At 55.8% G+C, this 19359-nt stretch overlaps 6 protein-coding genes across 7 annotated transcripts; 2 read left to right on the top strand and 4 right to left on the bottom strand.

Annotated features, from left to right (window-relative positions):
• Window positions 1-1114: 1114 nt before the first annotated feature.
• CAOG_03071 (hypothetical protein) lies at window positions 1115-2620 on the top strand. The gene is made up of 3 exons (XM_004363853.2): window positions 1115-1194; window positions 1393-1446; window positions 1551-2620. The coding sequence occupies exons 1-3, from the start codon at window positions 1142-1144 to the stop codon at window positions 2434-2436; spliced, it is 993 nt and encodes a 330-aa protein (XP_004363910.1). The 5' UTR covers window positions 1115-1141; the 3' UTR covers window positions 2437-2620.
• CAOG_03070 (hypothetical protein) lies at window positions 2606-3398 on the bottom strand (the record flags this gene model as incomplete). The annotated part of the gene is made up of 2 exons (XM_004363852.1): window positions 2606-2617; window positions 2745-3398. 2 exons carry the CDS (start codon window positions 3396-3398, stop codon window positions 2606-2608), a joined length of 666 nt encoding a protein of 221 aa, XP_004363909.1.
• A 32-nt stretch (window positions 3399-3430) lies between these two features.
• CAOG_03069 (hypothetical protein) lies at window positions 3431-5542 on the bottom strand. Its single transcript, XM_004363851.2, has 2 exons — window positions 5404-5542; window positions 3431-4705 (listed from the first exon to the last, which is right to left on the bottom strand). The coding sequence occupies exons 1-2, from the start codon at window positions 5481-5483 to the stop codon at window positions 3679-3681; spliced, it is 1107 nt and encodes a 368-aa protein (XP_004363908.1). The 5' UTR covers window positions 5484-5542; the 3' UTR covers window positions 3431-3678.
• Window positions 5543-6090: 548 nt separating this feature from the next.
• On the top strand, window positions 6091-7486 carry CAOG_03068 (ribosomal protein S7). Its single transcript, XM_004363850.2, has 2 exons — window positions 6091-6114; window positions 6749-7486. The coding sequence occupies exon 2, from the start codon at window positions 6768-6770 to the stop codon at window positions 7353-7355; it is 588 nt and encodes a 195-aa protein (XP_004363907.1). The 5' UTR covers window positions 6091-6114; window positions 6749-6767; the 3' UTR covers window positions 7356-7486.
• Window positions 7487-7687: 201 nt separating this feature from the next.
• Window positions 7688-11098, bottom strand: CAOG_03067 (the record flags this gene model as incomplete). 2 transcript variants are annotated; one of them, XM_004363849.2, is made up of 8 exons in its annotated part: window positions 10978-11098; window positions 10318-10766; window positions 10120-10179; window positions 9919-10030; window positions 8477-9683; window positions 8216-8337; window positions 7972-8126; window positions 7688-7824 (listed from the first exon to the last, which is right to left on the bottom strand). In XM_004363849.2, coding segments are annotated over exons 1-8 (2331 nt in total), but the record flags the coding sequence as incomplete, so codon positions are not given. The 2 variants fall into 2 exon arrangements, with proteins under 2 accessions (XP_004363906.2, XP_011270236.1); XM_011271934.1 differs by lacking the exons at window positions 10318-10766; window positions 10978-11098 and having other exon boundaries at window positions 10120-10222.
• A 383-nt stretch (window positions 11099-11481) lies between these two features.
• On the bottom strand, window positions 11482-19211 carry CAOG_03066 (hypothetical protein; the record flags this gene model as incomplete). Its single annotated transcript, XM_004363848.1, has 2 exons — window positions 11482-18602; window positions 19145-19211. 2 exons carry the CDS (start codon window positions 19209-19211, stop codon window positions 11482-11484), a joined length of 7188 nt encoding a protein of 2395 aa, XP_004363905.1.
• Between the last annotated feature and the right edge of the window lie 148 nt (window positions 19212-19359).

Here is a 19359-nt window from a genome sequence, read left to right as displayed (position 1 = left end):
TTGTCGAAGAATTATTTCGATTTTTTTTTTTTTTTGTGCAAGCTTGCTCGCATTGGCTGCTCGTGCAGTGCATAGGAAGATTGCGGCTTTGCTCAAATAAAAGAAATTGGAGTCAAAGCGATACAAAACTCGTCTGGTCTTGCAATCCATCGGGTGGATGACGTGACGCGCTGGTTTTTGGTTGAAGCTTGCATCAGCACCCAAAAGCAAGGGAAAAAAAAAAAAAAAAAAACACTCGCTCTCAGACAAGACAGAAAGGGGAACGATTGGAACAAGGAAGGAGACCCCGAGAAAGAACGAAAACACGTTGCATGCGAAAGTCTCACTTGCCCGCCCACAGACCGAGAGACTGGAGCGAAGCGAGGGCGAAAATGCTTTGGTCATCATCAAGCGTTCCAGCACTGCCAAGCGAGAACGACGCCCGCCTGGGCTTTGAGCAGCAGCCCGGCATACAACACTACAGACACGGCATCAGCATCACCCATCATCTACCCCTCCAGCTCGCTCGAACGACGAGAATCCGGGGTGGGGGGGGGGAAAGCTGGATAAACAGCAAGAATAAAAAAAAAAATAGTACGTAGTTGAAACTCATGCAACACTCCCACAGCGCAGTGCGCAGCAGACAGGCGCTCAGGAGGGCCACCGGCACAAGGATCAAGAGTCGTTTGAGGGATGGGGGCGGGGCGGGCCGCGGTGGGAGGCCGAGGGGCGTTGGTGGGGGATCGGAAGCAGTGCAATCGAGAAACACTTACACAGCAAAACAAGCAAAAAAAAAAAAAAAAAAAAAAAAAAAAAAAAGAGCTGAGAAACAAAAAGCTGTCTTCAGGACAGAGAAAGAAGAAGGAAGAATGGGGAGAACGGGTCGGAACTGATCCTGTATGATAAAAAGTTCTAGAAAAAGGAAGTGTCGCTGGAACCAACAAGTCACTGGAGATTGTTCGCGTTGTGATTTGGTAAAGTCTCGGCAGCAACCGCGCTTTTCACTGCCTCCATCCCACCTCACCTCACCTCATCTGCTCAAAACAAAGGGTTCAAACGCTCTCTACTTAATAATGCTGCGGCTATGGAATGCTAACATTGTCAGCCCCTCTGAGGTCAAATCAGTCTTCTTGCACAAATCTTGACAGCTATTCCAACAAACATGTCCTCGGCACTTGAATCGCTCATCGACATGGGCTTTCCTCGCAACAGAGCGTGAGTCTGAGTCTGATCGTTGTTCAGTCCGGTGGGCTCCGTCTCTATGAGTGATGCGTTGCGTTCCCAACGTTTCGTTTTGCTGACACGCGCAACCCCGACTGACCCTCTGTGTGTGTGTGTGACTTTGATGATGTGCGCCGGTCGGCGTCGGGCTTTGCGTCTTGGCTCTTGTTCCCTACACAACCCGTATCTCAGGGAGAAGGCTCTGGCAGTGACTGGAAACCAAGGCGCACAGGCTGCAATGGATTGGTAAAAGGCCGAGATCTCGATTTTGTCATCATCATTTGGTCTCCCGTTCAAGTCAGTTCACTTTGAAACCCGGTTTGCGTTCTTGTGTGATATTGAATGCTCAGGATCTTTGCGCATATGGACGATCCGGACATTGACGAGCCGCACTCGTCATCATCGTTGTCGTCGGGATCTGCGCTGGGCTCTGCAACCAGTCCCTCGTCATCATCGTCGGACGCCGCTGCTGCTGCAAGCGGTGAGCAGGCAGCCGCGGTTCCGCCGGAGCAGGCTCGCTCTCTTGTCTGCTTGGACTGCAACAAGAAGCTGCGATCAGAGCTGGACGCGCAGGCGCACGCCGCGCGAACGCAGCACCAGAACTTTGCCGAGTCGTCGGACGAGATTAAGCCGCTGACAGAGGCTGAAAAGCAGGAGCAGCTGGCACGCGTCGAGCAACGCCTCAAAGAGGCGCGCGCGGCTCGAGAGGCTGCTGCTGTGGATGAAGAGCGCGCCAAAGAGAAGGCTCGGCGAATGCAAGGCAAGGACATGGGCATTGCTCGCAAGCAGTTTGAAGAGCAAGAAATGCAAAAGGCACTTGAAGCTCGCAAACGCGAAAAGGAAGAAGAGATCAAGGCCAAGCAGCGTGTCCGCGAAATGATTGAGCAGGACAAGCGCGCCAGGCTGGGCCAATCCGCAACACCCGCTGCTGCTGCTGCCCCCACCCCTGCTGCTGCCGCCCCGGCAGCTGTGTCTGCCGCCCCGAAAGAGTACACAACTGCTTCGTTGCAAATCCGACTCACCAACGGACAGGCAATCAAAAACACCTTTGACGCTGGAACGACGCTTTCAGAGGTTGCTGGCTGGGTGCAACTCAACCGCACTGACGGCCAGCAACCGTTCGCTTTCATGACCAACTTCCCAAAACGTGTATTTGCGGATGCCGAGTATATGCAGACTCTGAAAGAACTCGGCCTGGTGCCGTCGTCCGTCTTGATTCTGACGCAACCTCGCTGAGCGGGCTGAAAGGTGGCTTCTGGCTTGCCTCTTGTGATTGTTTGCGGGGGAGCATGGCTTTCTCGCTGCGTCAAACATTGAGATTACAACGCCAGAGCTACTGCTGCAATGCAAATAATCGTCGAATACCAAAACAATTCATCAATTCAAAAACAAATACCACAACACTTTATTTCTTAACCTATACAGACAGAATCAACTATCACCATAACAACCAAACAAACAAACAAACAAACAAACAAACAAAAAAGCTAAGATGGGGTGGGCGTTGGCTCGTCGATGCGAAGCATGCCATAATAGCTGCCAACGTAGCTGGATCCGTCTGCCGGCACGACGACTTGCAGCAGGATGAGCAGCACGTCGACCAGGTAGCCAACAAGGAAAAAGCCAAACGTGCACAGCTTGATGACCCCGATGGCGGGGTAGCCAAGGTAGAAGCGATCGACGCCGAGCACGCCCAGGAAGACGGACAGCAGCAGGGCAGTGTCGTACCGCGTCCCGGCAGTGTATCGGCAAGACACGTTTCTGCTAAAGCCCGTCGTGTTGCCGTCGAAGGTGACGCCGTCGCACACCACACCAGCGACGGGGCGACACGGTACGGCAACCACGAACGGTGCGCTCGCAGGGCAGCCGACCTCGGCCTGGGTGTCCGGGTCAATCGCAGGTTGGTCGCACATGTACTGGCCAATGTTCAACGAGCTGCACGGCCGCGTCTCGAGGGTGGCGGTCGACAAAGTTGAAGCAGCAGCAGCAGCAGCAGCAGCGTCGCGCCGCCGAACACCGCTCGCATCGCTGTGGCCCTGGTGGTTGTGTGGCTTGGATGCGTACTGGAGGTAGTGATGCGGTTCATTGGCGAGGTGGTGGTGGTCGTTGCTCCGCTTGAGAGTGGTCGCGGAGCAAGTCGCGACCAGCAGCGCGCCAAGAACAGCGAGCAATTGGAGCAACAGCCGCGATAGTGTCATCACCAAGAAGCAGGCAACAGAGTAAATCTAGTTGTGACAAATCAGGACTGATGGGCTTGTGACATTTTGCATCGTCGACGGGGAAATACATGGTTTATGATAATGGCAGCGTCAAAATACAAATTCAAACGCAACCAACACAGGCGGGTGACAAAGAGATGCTTGTCCAAGAAATACATTGTGCAGCGCATGCTCAAATCCAACAATCCACACTCCAGCTTTGGGATGCAACACTACCACTGCTACTGCGCTGCTCTCGACTTCTCTCCCGGCCACGTTGTTAAAAGAACGCCGCGCCATAGCCAAAAACACCCATAATCTTCTGCCAGAAATGAGTGTTCCAGCCTGCGTCCGTTTGGGCTTGCTCCTCCTTCGGCACGCCGGTCTGAGTCAGTTTGAGTTCAGTGAAATCCGAGTCCTCGCGGAGCTCGATTGTGACGCGTGAAAAGTGGCCTTGCGGCCAGTGGCTAAAGCGCCAGTCTTGCTCAATCTTGACGCCTGGCACCAGCGAAATGAACGAGCCGAGGACATTCCCGTTATAGATGGAGAAGATGCCGTTGGGCCGCGCGTCGACCTGGCATGGGCTCTGGGTGAAGGCCTGGATGCGTGCCACATTGACGAGGCAGTCGTACAGCTCGTGCGCGCTCGTCTTGAACTCGTGCCGCTGCGTGATGGTCACGGTCGGAATGTTTGTGCTGGCAACACCCGCAGCCCCAGCACGCGAGGTGGAGGCGGCAGCAGCGGCAGCGGCGCTCTCACCCTCCGCGGCAGTCGACGACTTGGCGATTGGCTTGGAAGCGGACGACGCTGCTGCTGCTGCTGTTGCTGCTGCCGCTGCAGGCTTGAGAGTCGGGAGAATGAGACCCTTGGCATACTCTTCCCGGAGGTCCTTGACGTAGCGCGCGACAATGCCGCCAATGAACGCAACGCCCTTTTTCCGAAGCGTCTGCCGCAAGCCGGACGCCAGAGGGTTGGCCTCGCTGCCCGCCTTGAGCGAGACGTTAATGTCAATGTCGTCGGGATCGTTCTCCTCGCTAAAGTTGAGCACCTCAATCTCGCCCTCGATGAGCGGGGCGCCGGCAGGCTGCTTGGCAAGCATGGCCTCGCCAAGCTCAGTCACAAACTTGATTCGCAGCTCCCACTCGTAGAAGAAGATGAGCTTGGCCTTGCGGTTGTTTGCAGAGGCCTCGCCCTCGAGCTTGGCCGTCTCCGTCAGGCGGAAGGTCGTGCCGTCCACCTGCAGGCTCGCGTCCTTGATCAGCGCCTGCAGCTTGTCCTTCGACCACCCGGTTGCATCTCGCTCCGACCTGTGTGGTTTTTTTTGGGTAGTGGAATTGTTGTTATTGTTGTTGTGAGTGTTTTTTTCCAGCAAAGTGTGAGTGGAGGATGTGAGCAAGAGGAAGAGGTTTGCAATGCGGTTTGGCTGCATCACCCACTGAACGAAACTCCAACAGCCCAAGCGAGCGAGCGAGTGTGCTGTCTGTCAAAACGGGATGAAAGAGGGATCAGAGAGAGAAGGATGAGAGAGAGGGATGAGAGCAATGGAGGCGCAATGGAGGCGCAATGGAGGCGCAAACGAAAGAGAGCTTCGATGAGCTTCGATTTCCATGCGGCTCGAAGACGACGTTCTGCAAAAGGGTTTGACTCCCGTCATCGCGAGCAAAAGAGATCAAGACAACGAGAGAGAGAGAGAGAGAGAGAAAGACGATCTATGTCGACTTCAAGCCACTTGATGGCGCGTGTTGGGTCCAGCGGGAAACACAGAGCCGAGAGAAGCAAGTCGAAATGAGAGCAGTGCTTCGCCTCTGCTTCGCCCCGTCTGTCTCGGCCGCCACTTGCCACCATTGGACTTGTTTTGCATCGGACCGACCTTCCTTCTTTCCTTCCTCCCCGTTCTCAGGTCGTTGGACGCGGGGAAGACCGCTGGTTTTATCGCCTTGTCCTTTGGTTGGCAAAGAACGCCCTCAACACAACACAGTCACAGACAGGTGCTTCGCTGCTTTACCAGTGCCAGTTGTTGACGTTGGTCGCATCAGGTCGGTCCTCAACAATCCAGCGCGGATCTCCTTCGCCAGCCTTCGCCATGAATGTGGAACTGCAAACTCGCAAGAAGGGAAAAGAAGACGAAAAAAAAAAAAAACTTGGAGTGAATCGGTTGAATTTCCGATGCTTCAGGACCAACGGCGGCCAATGGCGGGTCAACGATTGACTGTATCAGATGCAGATCCAGCGTTCCGATTCAGCTCGAGCGCGCGAGAGGACTGGCTGCTTGGGGTTGGCATTTGGGGTTGTGGGTTGCAGTTCCGTGTCAAGCATGAAACGAAAAATTTGTATGAGATTCACAACCACACCGTCGCTCGTCGTCGGCGCCGTCGCCAACGTCAAACTCTATTGCAAAAGCCTGGCTTGGCTCGGTCGAGATGGCTGAACTTGCGCAAAACGGAGCAACAGCAACGCTCATCGGTGAAAATGGCGCGAAAACTCGACACAGAAATCGGTCTCAGCGACGAGGAATCCTGCAGGCAGACGGATGTGCAAGGAATTCAATTTCTTTGAAAGTTCTCCTGTTTTTGTTTGTTTTTTTCTGAAGAGAAAAACTGGCGGCAAACGAATCCAGGGGCTTTGTTCGTGGAAAGGGAGGGAAATTTGCCAACAAGGGCGATGATGGCCAAATCCAAATGAATCTTTGCCAGTTTGCTCGCTCTCTTTTTTTTCTGTGCGTTCACCACCATCATCGCGTTGACTCTGCAGCCCCGACAGCCTTGAATCCGATGTGTTGAGATGTGACGATCACGATAGGGTGCACCACGGGGGAGGGTGCAATGCAACTAGTGGGCGAAAGAGCGGCGCAAAGGTCGGGGGGTTGTGAGATTGAAGGCTTTTGAACCCGAACGTCCGTCCTGTTGGGTTGGCTTCCAGCGCCATTTCCGCCCCCAGCAAACTGGTCGGTCTCCCACGACTTCTTGGATGTGTCGTAATTAGCTGCTGTTGAAGCGGCACATCAGGCAGGAAGCTGGCGCACAGAAGAGCGGGCGACTTTGACAGTTTGGCTTGCTCGTTCGGTTTTTTTTTTCTTATGTTGTTGTTGTTGCTCGGAACGCGACAGCACCCGTCGTCCGCTGGTCCTGCGCTTGCATCTCTCTTTTGCTGCCATACCCAGAGATTGTTTTCAGGGACGCCAGGCGGTCGTGCAATGACAGGCCAACGAAGCTGGGGTTTTGGGGAGCGTGTGCTTTGCTTTGCTTTTTTTTTTTTTTTTTCCTCCCTCTCCCTCTTCTTCTCCTCATCACTAACCTCTGCTTCTCGCTCCGTTTGCAACACCATGTGCGCCTTCGCTTGACCTACCGCAGACCATCTTCATCGACCAGAATGGCCACCAAGAAGATTGTCAAGCCCGTCGGTCAGGAGCCCAGCGAGCTCGAGCTTGCTGTTGCTCAGGCCATCGCCGATCTCGAGCACAACTCTGCCGAGAAGGACCTCAAGGCTGAGCTCCACGAGCTCCACATCAGCGCCGTCAAGGAGGTTGATGTCGGCAGCGGCAAGAAGGCCATCATTGTCTTCGTCCCCGTCGCTCTGATCAAGGGCTTCCGTCGCATCCAGCCCCGCCTTGTTCGCGAGCTTGAGAAGAAGTTCAGCGGATCACACATCGTCTTTGTTGCCCAACGCCGCATCCTCCGCAAGCCCACCCGCAACAACAAGTTTGGCCAGACCCAGCCCCGCCCGCGCAACCGCACTCTGACTGCCGTCCACGAGGCCATCCTCGACGACCTCGTCTTCCCCACCGAGATCACCGGCAAGCGAACCCGCGTCAAGCTTGACGGCTCGCGACTGATCAAGGTCCACCTTGAGAAGAAGGAGCAGTCCAACCTCGAGCACAAGATTGACACCTTCTCGGCTGTCTACAAGAAGCTCACTGGCAAGGATGTTGTCTTCGAGTTCCCCGCCCAGGCTGAATAAGCACTTTCTCTGTCCCTCACGAAAATGTCGACTGCGTCGCTTTGCCGCGTTTTCGTCGTCCCCCCTCTCCATCGTCATTGTTGTAGTGTGATTGTGTTTCATTCATCCCGCAATGAAGATTTGGCAAATTGTTTCGTTTGTTTCGTTTAGTTGGGTTTTTTTTTTTCCTGTTCCTTCCAGTTTGCGGATTGTGTTGTGTGGTGCTCCAGTCTTGGTGACGCCAAGCTGCAAAAGTTCGAACGACACAATGAAAACGGAATTGGATGCAAGAAAAGGCGAACGCACACAAAGGCATTTATTCACTTGTGTTAATCTATTGCCGAATGTGAGGGATGCTGGTTGATAAACACTTTGATTTTTCCGGTGAAATCCGCAGTGACAATGACATCCGCAGTGACAATGACCTCGCCTTCGGCAGTGTCTTCGATGCCTTTGAGCCCAGCAGTCGCATACGGCGCGAAAATTGAAGCTATCGCGAAGAGGCAAAAGTGCAGACCAATGCGTGACAAGCGCAAGACCAAAGTGAGGCGCGGCTCGCAGGCAACGATCAGGCCTCTCTGTCTCTCTACACACACATTCGCATCAATACAATCACTGCATCAACAATAGGACTCACCTGCGAAAAATTCAAAAGACTCGTTACGGTCGCGTCGAAACCCGGTGAACTTTTCGGAAAGCTTGCCCTTGCGCACCAACGCATCGTCCAAGAAGGTGTTCCAGACATAGACATTCTGGTATTCCGATCCGCATATAATATACTTGCCATCATTGCTAAAGATGATTAATACAACAATACAACGACCAGGATGAGTGATGATTCAGTCGAAAGCTGCTCAACTCATTCCAACGAAATACCACACCTGAAGCTGGCTTTGATTTGGCTGCTAGAATTGGTGCTTCCCTTGTACTTGCACGTTAGAGTGAGATCTTTGAGATCGTACAGTCGAATCCTCGAGTCATTCGATGTAATGAGAATTTTGTCCTAACGTCAAGCGACGGACAGGCGGAAAGAAATCCAAGCTCGTAAGTACCAAAGAAGGCAACAAGGCTCGACCAAGGACAATCAAACAAGTAAACAAACAAACAACAAAAACAAGCAAACAACCAAAACAAAAACGCACCTCGCCTGGCATCGGCTCGATGGCAGTAATTTTTCGACCCTTGCTGTTTTTGCCGCGCGAGGAGCGAACTAAAATTTGCGTGTGATACTTGAGTCGCTCGCTGTCGTAAAAGAGACATCGGCCATCGTACGTTCCAACCACCGCCATTTTGCCGTTTTGGCAAAAGTTTGCGGCCGTGATGAAACTACTGCTCGGACCGACAATCTCGTTCCAGAGAGCAACTTTCTTCTCTGGAATGTTCCATAATCGCAGGGTAGAGTCCATCGAGCCACTGAGAAAGTAGCGATCGTCGCGAGGGTGGAAGGCGATAGCGGTCACAAAATCGGCGTGTTGGAACACGCACAGACACTCTTGCCTCACAATATGCCAAAGACGCACCGTCTTGTCCATCGAAGACGAAAGCAAAAAGTAGTTTTTCGACCAAGAAACGTCCAGCACGTCTGCAGAATGGCCCTTGTACTGACACACGGGCTGCGGCTCAAACAGCTGCCAGTCCTCAGGGCTCATTCCAGTTGGTGCCGTGCCAAACGAGCCGTCCCGAGAGTGGCCGGGCCCCTCAGTTCGCGCGTGAGAGTGGAAGCCCCCAGCCGAAACATCGGAAGCATGAGAAGTCGTCGAGGCCACAGAGGTGGGTCGTGAGTGTACAGGGCTGGGCCCGGCAGTCGTAGCCCGGGCTGTCGCGCCACTGCCATCCGGAAAGGTGGCGTGCAACATTGTCGATGTTGAACCATGGGTTGAAGCGGGGCGGGAAGCGGAAGAAGAGGAAGAAGAGGAAGCAGTCTCGGGAGCGTCCGTGCGGCCGAATTTCCGCTTCATTTCTTCCAGAAAGGGACCTGTGTCCTTGACGCTCCAGACTCGTACGACCGTGTCTTGACCAGCTGTAGCCATGAGACGGCCGCAGAAAGAAAACTTGACCGTCCAAATCGCGCCGACATGCAGCCCGCTCAAGTCCTGCGTTTGCCGCAAGTGATTGAACGCCGGCGCCGGCTTCTTGGACGTGAAGACTTTGACAAAGTCTTCTCCGGGCTCCTCGTCGAGCTGAGAGGGTGTTCGGGAATGGGATTGCGACGGCTTCGGTCGATCCGGTGGTCGCGACGGCACATCCGCCTTTGCGGGCGAGGCGTGCGTGTGGCCAAAGTCGTCATCCTCCAGACCATGTGGTTCAGTGGAGGACTTTCCTTTCCATTTGAAAAAGCCTTTTGGTTTTCTGTCACGGTCACCATGTCGTCGCATTCGAGTGGTGTCAGCAATGGAAAAGATGAAATGAGCAAAGACAGCGGCCTTTCATCAAACAAAGCAGCAAAGCCTTCCATTGATTAAAAAAAGAAAAGAAAGATGGAGAAGAAACGCGGCATCAGGAAAACGAGATCGCTGGCTCTCGCGCTCGTGTCGCACACATAGCTGGGGGGGGAAAAAAGAGTGAAATGCAATCTTGAACTCACCGATCTTTGCCTTTCGGGGTGGACTGCAACTCGGCTGGATCGCGGTCAGCGTCGGAATGAGACCCGAGGTCAAGTGCTCGCTGCATGATATGGTGTGCTAATGGATTGAGTGCTGCTGGACAACGCACAGAGGAACGAAACGGTGAATGCAGAATAAAGAACCGCCAGTGCATTGCTCCCGGCCGTGATCCGTCGTCTTACCTCCCTCTTCAAGATTCTGCATCCTGATACGTTGGAGTAGATCGTCATCTGGGAGGCCATCTGCTCCAAACAACAACAACAACAAGAAATAACAAGAAACAACAACAAGAAAACGACGAAACAAACGACGAAATGAGAATTGGGGAAAGCCATCCTTCTACCAGCACGATCGACAACAAGTACGCATTGTCTACCAACCTGGGTTTGGCATCAGGAGGTGGGCACGAGCACCCGCGCCGTTTGAGACGGAAGCTTTTGTTGATGGGTCGGCGGGGTCGGACGGCTGGTCATCACCCACACCAACGCTGACCAATGAAGCGGTTGATGCGCGTAATAGTTGATCGACCTTTTGTTGCGCCTTCTTTCGCCGAGGTGGCGGGACGGGCATCGACCCAAAATCGGTGTTGGACTCGGCCTGAGGATCGTTGGTCGGGAGCGATGCCGCGAACGCCGCGCTCGCCATACTCGCCGTTGCCGACGCGCTTGCAAGTGGTTGACTGAGCAAGGATTTGGCAACAAACGGATGACTGGAAGGTGCGATGCTCTCCAGCTCACCACTTGGTGCACTTGGCAACGAACTGCTGCTGCTCGTTGAGGGAGCTGTCTGGACGGCGTGGTGGCTGCCTAGGTTGCTTGACTCTGTAGATCTGCAATCATAATCATTCACGTTCAGGTGTCAGTTGGACGCGCGAGACTCTTCACAATGCTGCTGCTATGGACCCGGTCGAGTGGAGTGGAATGAAGCGGGTCCACTGTTGTTCGCCCTTCCTAACCACCACCACCATCCCCCCCCCGACATCCCGACATGCACTCCGCACAGAGCCACGCAGACAAAAAGCAGACCACGCAGACACGCACAAAGGCACAGACGCCATCGCCTCGGGTGCCAAAGTTTCGCTGGCGTCGAAAAACTCGGCCTCATCGTCGTCGCTCGTTGGGTCTGACATGACGCACGCTTCCCATCGAACGCACGACGTGGGGAAAATGAAGACTACGAAATGGATGGATGGTAATGTAAAACTACTACTCGAGTGCCGAATCACACGATTAACGGAAAGAGCGCAAGAACGACGACTTTGAGAAATTCTGCGACGTTGAGAAATTCTTGAACGACTCGAGTCAATCTTGCTCGCGCTTTTGGGGTGTGCTAAAGCCAGTGTGAACAGCAGAAACTTAAAATGCTAGGATTACGACAAAAAACATAAGAAACACATGCATTGAACAACCAGGGGACGAAAAAAAATGCACCAAGAACTTTGAACAACATTACGGAATTAATGAGACAAAAATCCCAAAGGTTTTGATCCCAGATGCATATTTTTTTTGTTGTTTGGGTCAAGCACCAACAAAAGAGGAGGGTCTTCAGATGTGGGTGGAAACGCGGTGGTAGCCGTTGTTGGCAGATGCCGCGCGGTACTTGCGGTAGAACACGCCAGCAACCACGAGGGCGACAAAGGCAACAAAGGCAGTCGCGGGGAGCGCCACCTTCAGGACAAGACCGTTGTTGTCGCTGCTGGAGGAAGAGGACGACGAGGAAGAGGCGCCAGCGGGAGCAGCGGCGGCGACAGCGGCGTCAGCCTGGTCGGCGGGGCAAGGCTGGTTCGAGCCGTTGCGGCAGCCGGGGTGCAGGTGCTTGGCGACGAAGGAAGCGTCACCAGTGAAGGGAGAGACGGTCTTGGAGAAGTCCTCGGCAATGTTGATAGAGCTGGGGATGGACAGGAAGGCCTTGAGGTTGTTCTGGAGGTTCTTGAGCTGAGCGCGAGCAAGAGCAGTGTCGGCCTCAACGGTCTGGACCTTGTTGGCCATGCGCTTGGAAGCCTGGTCGAGGCTGGAAAGGGAGGCAGAGACCTCAGCAACCGACTTGAGGGTCGAGGCAAGCTCGGTGCGAAGAGGGGCAAGGACAAGCTCGCGTTGGCGGGCAATCTCCTGGCTGGCGGTGGAAATGGTCGAGGTGGCAACCTGCTTGGCACGGTCGGCGGCAGTCTTGGCAGACTCGGAGATCTGGGCAGACTTGGCATCAACCTCAGCCTGGATGTGAGCAATGCGGTCCTCGGTCCAGGTCTTGACGGCAGCAGCATCAGCAGCAACTTCGCGGCGGGCGGCAGCAACACCGTCGCGGACGGACTGCTCGGCGGTGGCAACAGCAGCGGCAAGGCGAGCCTCTGCAGCGGCGATGGCGGACGACTGCTCGGTGCGGATCTGGGAGATGACGTTGCGGAGCTCAGCGAGGGCGGCGTCCATGCGAACCTGGGCGTTCTGGCGGACCGACTCGTTGTCGACCTCAGCCTGGGCGCGGATCTGGTTGAGCTTGGCGGTCAGGGCGAGGAGGTTGGAGCCGAGGTAGCCCTCCATCTGGGAAGCGCGCGACTTGATGGTGCGCTGGAGAGTCGACATTTCGTAGCTGGCACGGTTGATGAAGCCGTGGAACTCGTCGGGGAGAACAAACTGGCCGGCGGCAGCAGAGCTGACAACGTTGGAGAGGCGGGCGACGGTGGCGGACAGCTTGGTGGCGAGCTCGTCAACGTTCTCGTCCATGGCAACTTGAATGCCCTTGAGCTGACGCTCAAAGTCATCGAGCTTGGTGGAGTGGTCGGCAAGCTGGGCACGGGCCTCCTCGGTGGTCGAGGAAACGAACGACTTGATCTCAGTGGCGGTGGAAGCGTGGGCAGACTTCTCGGCGGCAACGGCATCCTCGAACGATTGACGGAGGGTGGTCAGGCGGGCAGCGAACTGGGCAGACATGGTCTCAATGCCATCGCCGAGCTGGGACTTGGCAACAGCAATCTGGGCGGTAACGTCAGCCTGGGCAGCAGCGATGCGCTCGGTGGCGGCAACAATCTCCTCGCGGGAAGCGGCAAGGCGGGCGTTGACGTTGGCACGAAGGGCAGACGAGGCCTCAACGAGCGACTGGACGGTGGCAGAGACAGAGTCAAAGCGAGCGTTCAGAGCCTCAGCGTCGGCTTGGAAGGCGTTGACGGAAGCAAGCGAGTCACCAACGAGGGTGGAGAGGGCAGCAACGGCAGTGATCTTGTCGTCGACGATGCGGCTCTTGTCTTCCATGGCAGCGTGGATGGAGGCAGAGAGAGCAGTGAACGAGTCGGCAACGGAGGCAACCTGGGTCGCGAGCGAGGCAGAGAGCGGGGAGAGCGCGTCGAGGCGAGCGAGGGTGGCAGCCTTGAACTCGACAACGTCAGCAGCAGCGGTCTCGGCGGCCTTCTCGGCAGCAACCAGACGGGTGAGGTGCTCAATGATGGAGGCAGTCGAGCGAGCCTCGTAGTCGCGCATGTTACGCTGGAGGGCGGCAACCTTGTCGCTGGCAGTGGCGAGCTGAGCGGAAAGCTCGGCAGCCTGAACAGCGGCGGGGGTGAGCTTGGTGTCAATGTCAGCCTGGGAAAGCTTGTCGTTGATGGAGGCAATGGCAACGTTGACGTTGGCGGTCAGCTCGTTGAGCTTGGACTCGGCGTCAGCAAGCTTGTTCTGGTTGGCAGCAATAGACTCCTGGAGAGCAGCCTTGGCTTCCTCCATGAGGTTGGCAACAGCAGCCTCAGAGTCGGCATCGCGGCGGAGGGTCGGGAGGGCGGCGACACGGTAGGGGAGGGCAGCGTTAATGTTGTTGACCTCAATCCAGAGGTTGGCGACGGAGGTGTTCAGCGAGTTGAAGTTGGCGTTCAGCAGAGCACCGTCGTCCTCAAGAGGAACAATACCACCGCTGTACAGGGCAAGAATACAGTCGGGGCAGGGCTTGCACCAAACGTAGCCAGGAGCAGAGTCAATACCATCGGTAGTGTCGTAGATCGGAGAGTATCCGCGCTTGCACTCGCGGCAGGTCGCGCCAGTGTAGGGCTCCTTGCACTCGCAGGAGTAGGTAGTGGGCGAGGTGGTGGTGCAGGTGTCGCTCAGAATGTCAACCGTCGACGCAGCAAGCGAGCGACCGTTGCAGTCGCACTGGAAGCACTTGAGGTTGTTGCCAGAAAGGTCAACGGGGAAGCCGGGGTAGACACCCGAGACGTCAGTGCGCGTGGCGCTGCCGTACGAGCCAGACTCGCACATCTCGCAAGAGTCGCCAGTCGTGCGGCCTTCGCAGTTGCTGCAGGAAAGGTCAGAGGGCTTGGCATCGTCGTAGGCGCAGTTGTTGGCAGCCAGGGCTTCGTTGATGTTGCCGTTGCAGCCGCACTCAATGCAAGTGTGGAAGGCATCGCAGTCACCGAGGGCGCTGCCGCCAAGGCCGGGAGTGAGGCAGACAGTGGGCTGACCGAAGAAACCGGAGGGGTTGCAGGCGCTGCAGTCGCGGTTCAGGTACGGGGGGATGGTGTCGAGAGTGGCATGGAGACCAGCGGGAGCCTCGGGGCAGTTGCACATGACGGCATCCGACTGGGGAATGGCAGCCGAGATCACGTCGCCGGAAAGCGGGTAGTCGAGAACGCACTGGCGGACCTCGGGGTAGTTGGCAGTCTCGCAAGAGAGGATGGGGCCAAGCAGAGTCGTGTCGGTCCAAATCTGGGGAACAGTGTGGTAGCAGGCGCCCTTGCAAGCGACGCAAGGAATGCCCTGAGTGGGATCACCGTAGAAACCGGGTGCGCAGCGCTCGCAGCGGCGGCCGATGGCGTTGGAAGCAGCGCAGTTGGTGCACTCACCAGTGGTCTCAACGCACTCCTTGTTGGGGCCGAAGCACTGATCGGCGCAAGACAAGCAGTCATCCGCAAGAGTGTGAACATCGCACGAGCCACCGGTCAGACCGCAAACATTGCAGACATCATCGGTAGGAACAAAGCCGGTAATCTGGCGGTAGAAGGTGGGATCGCAGCGGTTGCAGTAAGCGTTGGGCCAAGCGTCGTTCTCGGTGTTGCCATCGCAGTTGGTGCAGGAGCCAGTGTACGAGTCGCAGGTGGTCGAGTGACCGTTGCAGGTGCAGAGGGTGCAAGTGTCAAAGCGGGCATCTTCAATCACGGTCGGGTTGCCAGCGTCAGCGGGGTTGATCTGAGTGTTGCGGCGATATCCAGAAACGCACTCGTCGCAAGAGTCGCCAGCGCCGTTTTCAGTGTTGCCAGAGCAGGACGAGCAGACACCAAAGTTCGAGCAAGTGGTCGAATGGCCGTGGCAGGCGCAGGGCGCGCAGATGCGGCCGTCTTCCGAGTTGCCAAACTCGTTCCAGAAGTTCTCAATGCAGAACTCGCAGTGGTTGCCCTCCGAGTTGGAGACGCCATCGCACGTGCAGTAGCCGCCCTCAGCGTTGCAAGTATCCACGCCGGCAATGGGGGCAATGGAGTGACCGTTGCAGTCGCAAGACTGGCAGTCGTCGGTGAGATCGACACTGGTGCCGCTGACGTAGGGGCGGAAGAAGGTGGCCTTGCACAGCTCGCAGCTGGAGCCTTCAGTGTTGCCTTGGCATGGATCGGGAGCGCCGGTAGGGCCTTCGTTGCACTCACCACCCTGACGGTTGCAGTAGTTGGTGACACCCTTGTGGTCGTTGCACAAGCATGCAGAGCAGCCGACAGTGTCAGTGTAGCCGGGGCCAGAGTTGGGGGAGAAGAAACCGTCAATGCACTCCTCGCAGTGATCGCCGACAACGTTGGCAGACGAGCGGCAGTTGCAAACACCACCGTTGGGGTCGCAGATGGCGGTGGTGCCGTCACCCCAGGTCAGCGGGTCGGCAAGGTTGGCGCAGGCGCAAGGAATACAGTCGTCAGTCAGATCGACGTCGAGAGTGCCAGAAATGTAAGGGCGGTAGTAGCCGGGGAGGCACTTCTCGCAATGCTCGCCAGTGGTGAAGCCGTTGCACGGGTCGCCGCTCATGTCGCAGTTGCCGCCAGTGACATCGCAGACCTCGGTGACACCGTCGCCGCTGGGCTTGTGGCCGTTGCACTCGCATGCAAAGCAGACGTCGCCCAACAGACCAGAGCCACTGACGGACCAGTAGCCAGTCTCGCAGTCCTCGCAGTGCAAGCCAGTGACGTGATCCTCGGGCTTGCAGTTGCAGCCGCAGGTGTCCTTGGCGCAAGAGTCAGCACCAGTGGAAGTGGTGTCGACAGCGTGCTGGTTGCAAACGCACAGCTCGCAGGTCTGGTACAAGTCAGTCGAGGTACGGCAGGCACCATCCTCGCAGAGCTCGCAGTTGTGGCCTTCAGTCAAAGTGGACGGGTGGCAGTGGCATTCACCGGTGACTTGTTCGCAGCCGCGATCTCCAGGAACGCCATAAGTGTAGTTGTCGTGGAGGTAGCAGTCGCAGCCCACGCACGGACCGCCGTCGTAGAAGTAAACGTCGAAAGCCTCGCTGCGATCGGGGATTTCAGCAAGACCAACATAGCCGAGATCGGGCAAGCTAGGGCCGTCGCAGTTGGTCACCTGGAATGAGTTGCCGCTGCTGCCAACAACAGTGGAGACGTCAGACGTGCAAGTGTACTCGGTGTTCGGGGGCACAGTGATCGGCTTGTTGCCGTAGTTGACAAAGAAACCAGGAGCGCAGGTATCGCACGAAACACCAGCCGTGTCGTGCTGGCAACCGGCAGTGCCGGCAGGAGAGCAGTCACCAGTCAGCAGGTCGCAGTTGTACGAATGACCGTTGCAGTTGCAGCCACCAGCGACTTGGATGTCACGAATGGCGTGGGTGCGGTAGAAGATCTGGGACTCGGAAGTGGTGGGCAGACCGTCGAGGACGATGCGAACATGGCGGTAGCCAACGTTGCCGACAAGACCAAGGGAAGCCTGACCATAGGCAGCAATGGTGAAGGTGAGCTGGCAGGTGAGGCCAGCAATGGGGGTACGGCGATTCACGCAGTTGGTCAAAGCAGCACCGTCAAGGGCAGCGCTAAAGTCGACGTAGTCGCCAGTCTCGCTCTTGAGCCAAAGCTCAATGTTCTGGCCGGTGGCGGAGGTAATGTTGCTGGGGAATCGGGAAGTCGAGGGCCACGAGTTGGACACGAAGGGAGTGGTGGTCTGGGGCTTGGAGACCGAGTAAAAGTCAAACCACATGGAGATCTTGTCAACCGAGAAGGTGCCACCGAGGTCCAATTCAAGACGACGGTACTGGGGAGCGTCTTCAACGTTGCGGCAGTTGGCGACGGCGAGCTCCACGCAAGGAGGGGCAGCCCAAACGTTCAGGTTGCCATCATCCGTGCCGACGACGTCTTGGGCAGCATCGGTGAGGAAATAGCGAGCATCAGTGTTGTCACCGATGACGAAGGCAGTAGCGGCGCTGGCAGTGGAGGTGGTGCTGAGAGTAGCAAAGCCGTTGGTCGTCGTGTAATCGTTGTTGACAACCAGGTAGAGACCAGTGTTGGACCTCAAGCGGTAGGGCTGGCGCGAGCGGAACGGGGTGGCAACGTTCTCCGAGACCACGACGTCAGTGACCGCCTCGAAAATAAGCTGATCCGAGGTCGCCGGTTCAGCTTGGACAAAGTTGAGGTTTGCCATCCAGAGCTGAGGCTGGGCAGTGGTGTAGCCAGTCGCAGAGCGACCGACAACGCCGCTGGCCATGAAGCCCAAGTAGCTGCTACCACCGTTGAGACTGTTGGTGGTGGAGGCCGAGCGGATGACCGAGTACGTGAGAGCAGTCAAGCTGACAGTGTTGGTGGCGACTTGACCGTAGCCAGGGACGGTGAACGCGCTGCCAACGCTGACACCACCGGCAGTCAGGGCAGCCAGGGTGACAGTGCTCGAAGCGAGTTGACCAGTGTGGTAGTCGCGGGCGTAGAAGAGGAAGGTGCGAGCAGCGGCAGAGTTGGCGGTACCCATGCGAGCGATTTCGACCTTGTAGTCGTGCGCAGAGTTGCCAGCAGCCTTCAGAAGAGGGGCAAGCCAGCTGATCATTGCGTTGCGGAAAGAGTCGACAGAGGCGGAAGGGAAGAGCACGCCAGTGAAGCTGCCTTCAACAAACTGGTCGTAGACATACCAGAAGCTGTTGTGTCCAAGCTTGTCCTGAGCAACAATGGCAGTGGAGACGCCGGGGTTGGAGTAGGTCAGGTACAGCTTGATGTACGAACCACCGCTGGCGACAGCAGTGGTGAACAGCTTGCGAGTGTACGAGGGGTAGTCGTAAACGCCAACCAGGTTGTTGGGGCCGACCCGCGCGGGGGTCCAGTAGGCAACAAAGCCAACAGGGCCCTTCATGAGCTGCAAAGCCTTGCCGATGACACCAAAAGTGGTAACCTCGAGGCTGAAGGCATCAGAGTACGAGGTGGCACCGTCGGTGGCAGCAATACGGTACTGGTAGGTCGTGTCGCTAGACACAGCGGTGATGGTCACGGTGGCAGTGTAGCCGAAAGAGTCGCTACCGGCGCTGATCACGATACGATCGTCGATAAAGGCAGCCCAGTCAGCAGGGTTGGTGCTGTCAAGGTTGCGACGTTGAATCGCGTAGCCGCAGCAGGCAATAGTGCCGCCGACAAGAGAAAACTGGAGGTTGTAAGGGCTGCCCTCAGGGATATTGGAAATGATTTGGACACCGTTGGCATCAACCGGGCCGAAATCGATGGGCGCGAAAGTAACTGTCAAGCATTCGAGAACAAAACCATTGTGAGTTTGCAGTGCATGGCAGTTTTTGGAGAAACAAGAACAATAAAACAAACGACAAAAGAACAAAAAATAGAATTGTTAAAAAAAAAAAAGGCAGGTCGGAAAAGGCAGAAAAAAAATGCTTTCAAAAAAAAAAATGGCGATCGCCTTTTTTTTTTTTTAATTTGCACAATGCGAACGAAAAAGCACAAATGATGAATAAGCAAGTCCCCACGGGGAGCTGCTTGACTGGTCCGCATGTCGCATCGTTAAGTGTTGTTTCAATGTTGCTTGGCGGCTGTCCGCCTGTTGAGAATCTACTCATCCGAGGGTCGTGATCCCGATCGAGTTATTCAACCCCACGCTGACTCAACTTTGTTATGCCTTTTCTTTGCGCTTTTTTTCTTCTTTTTTTTTTCAAACCTGCTCCCCCGACTCCAATGTCCTCAGGGAGCAATCGAAGCTCGTCTCTACAGTCGCTCCAATGGTCGGGTCCCTGTGTGTACTGAAGAAATGGAACGCTCGAAGCACTCACCATCAGCGAGCGAGCTGGCAGCCAGCGAAAGCAGAGCCAGAAGCGCGAAGAGAGAATAAGAACGCATGGTAGAAGATAGAAAAAAAAAACGAAAGAAAAGAAGCGAAAGACAAAAGAATGAGCTGATTTCGTCTGGATTTGGATTGAGAAATGCAATTGATGAATTTTCAAAATGCAAAAAAAAAAAAAAAAAAGTCGAAGCGAACCGAGCTCGG

Source organism: Capsaspora owczarzaki, assembly GCF_000151315.2.
Source record: "Capsaspora owczarzaki ATCC 30864 unplaced genomic scaffold supercont2.4, whole genome shotgun sequence".
NCBI classification, from domain to species: Eukaryota; class Filasterea; order Ministeriida; family Capsasporidae; genus Capsaspora; species Capsaspora owczarzaki.
This window is presented reverse-complemented; position numbering and strand designations above follow the sequence as displayed.

Excerpts from the sequence above, each read along its gene's own strand:
- CAOG_03071 (XM_004363853.2), top strand. The coding sequence starts at position 1,142 with ATGTCCTCGGCACTTGAATCGCTCATCGACATGGGCTTTCCTCGCAAC. Across the intron at positions 1,195-1,392 it reads GGCTTTCCTCGCAACAGAGC|GGAGAAGGCTCTGGCAGTGA; the intron begins GTGAGTCTGAGT and ends CCCGTATCTCAG. Across the intron at positions 1,447-1,550 it reads GCACAGGCTGCAATGGATTG|GATCTTTGCGCATATGGACG; the intron begins GTAAAAGGCCGA and ends TTGAATGCTCAG.
- CAOG_03068 (XM_004363850.2), top strand. The coding sequence starts at position 6,768 with ATGGCCACCAAGAAGATTGTCAAGCCCGTCGGTCAGGAGCCCAGCGAG.
- CAOG_03069 (XM_004363851.2), bottom strand. The coding sequence starts at position 5,483 with ATGGCGAAGGCTGGCGAAGGAGATCCGCGCTGGATTGTTGAGGACCGA. Across the intron at positions 4,706-5,403 it reads AACGTCAACAACTGGCACTG|GTCGGAGCGAGATGCAACCG; the intron begins GTAAAGCAGCGA and ends AAAACCACACAG.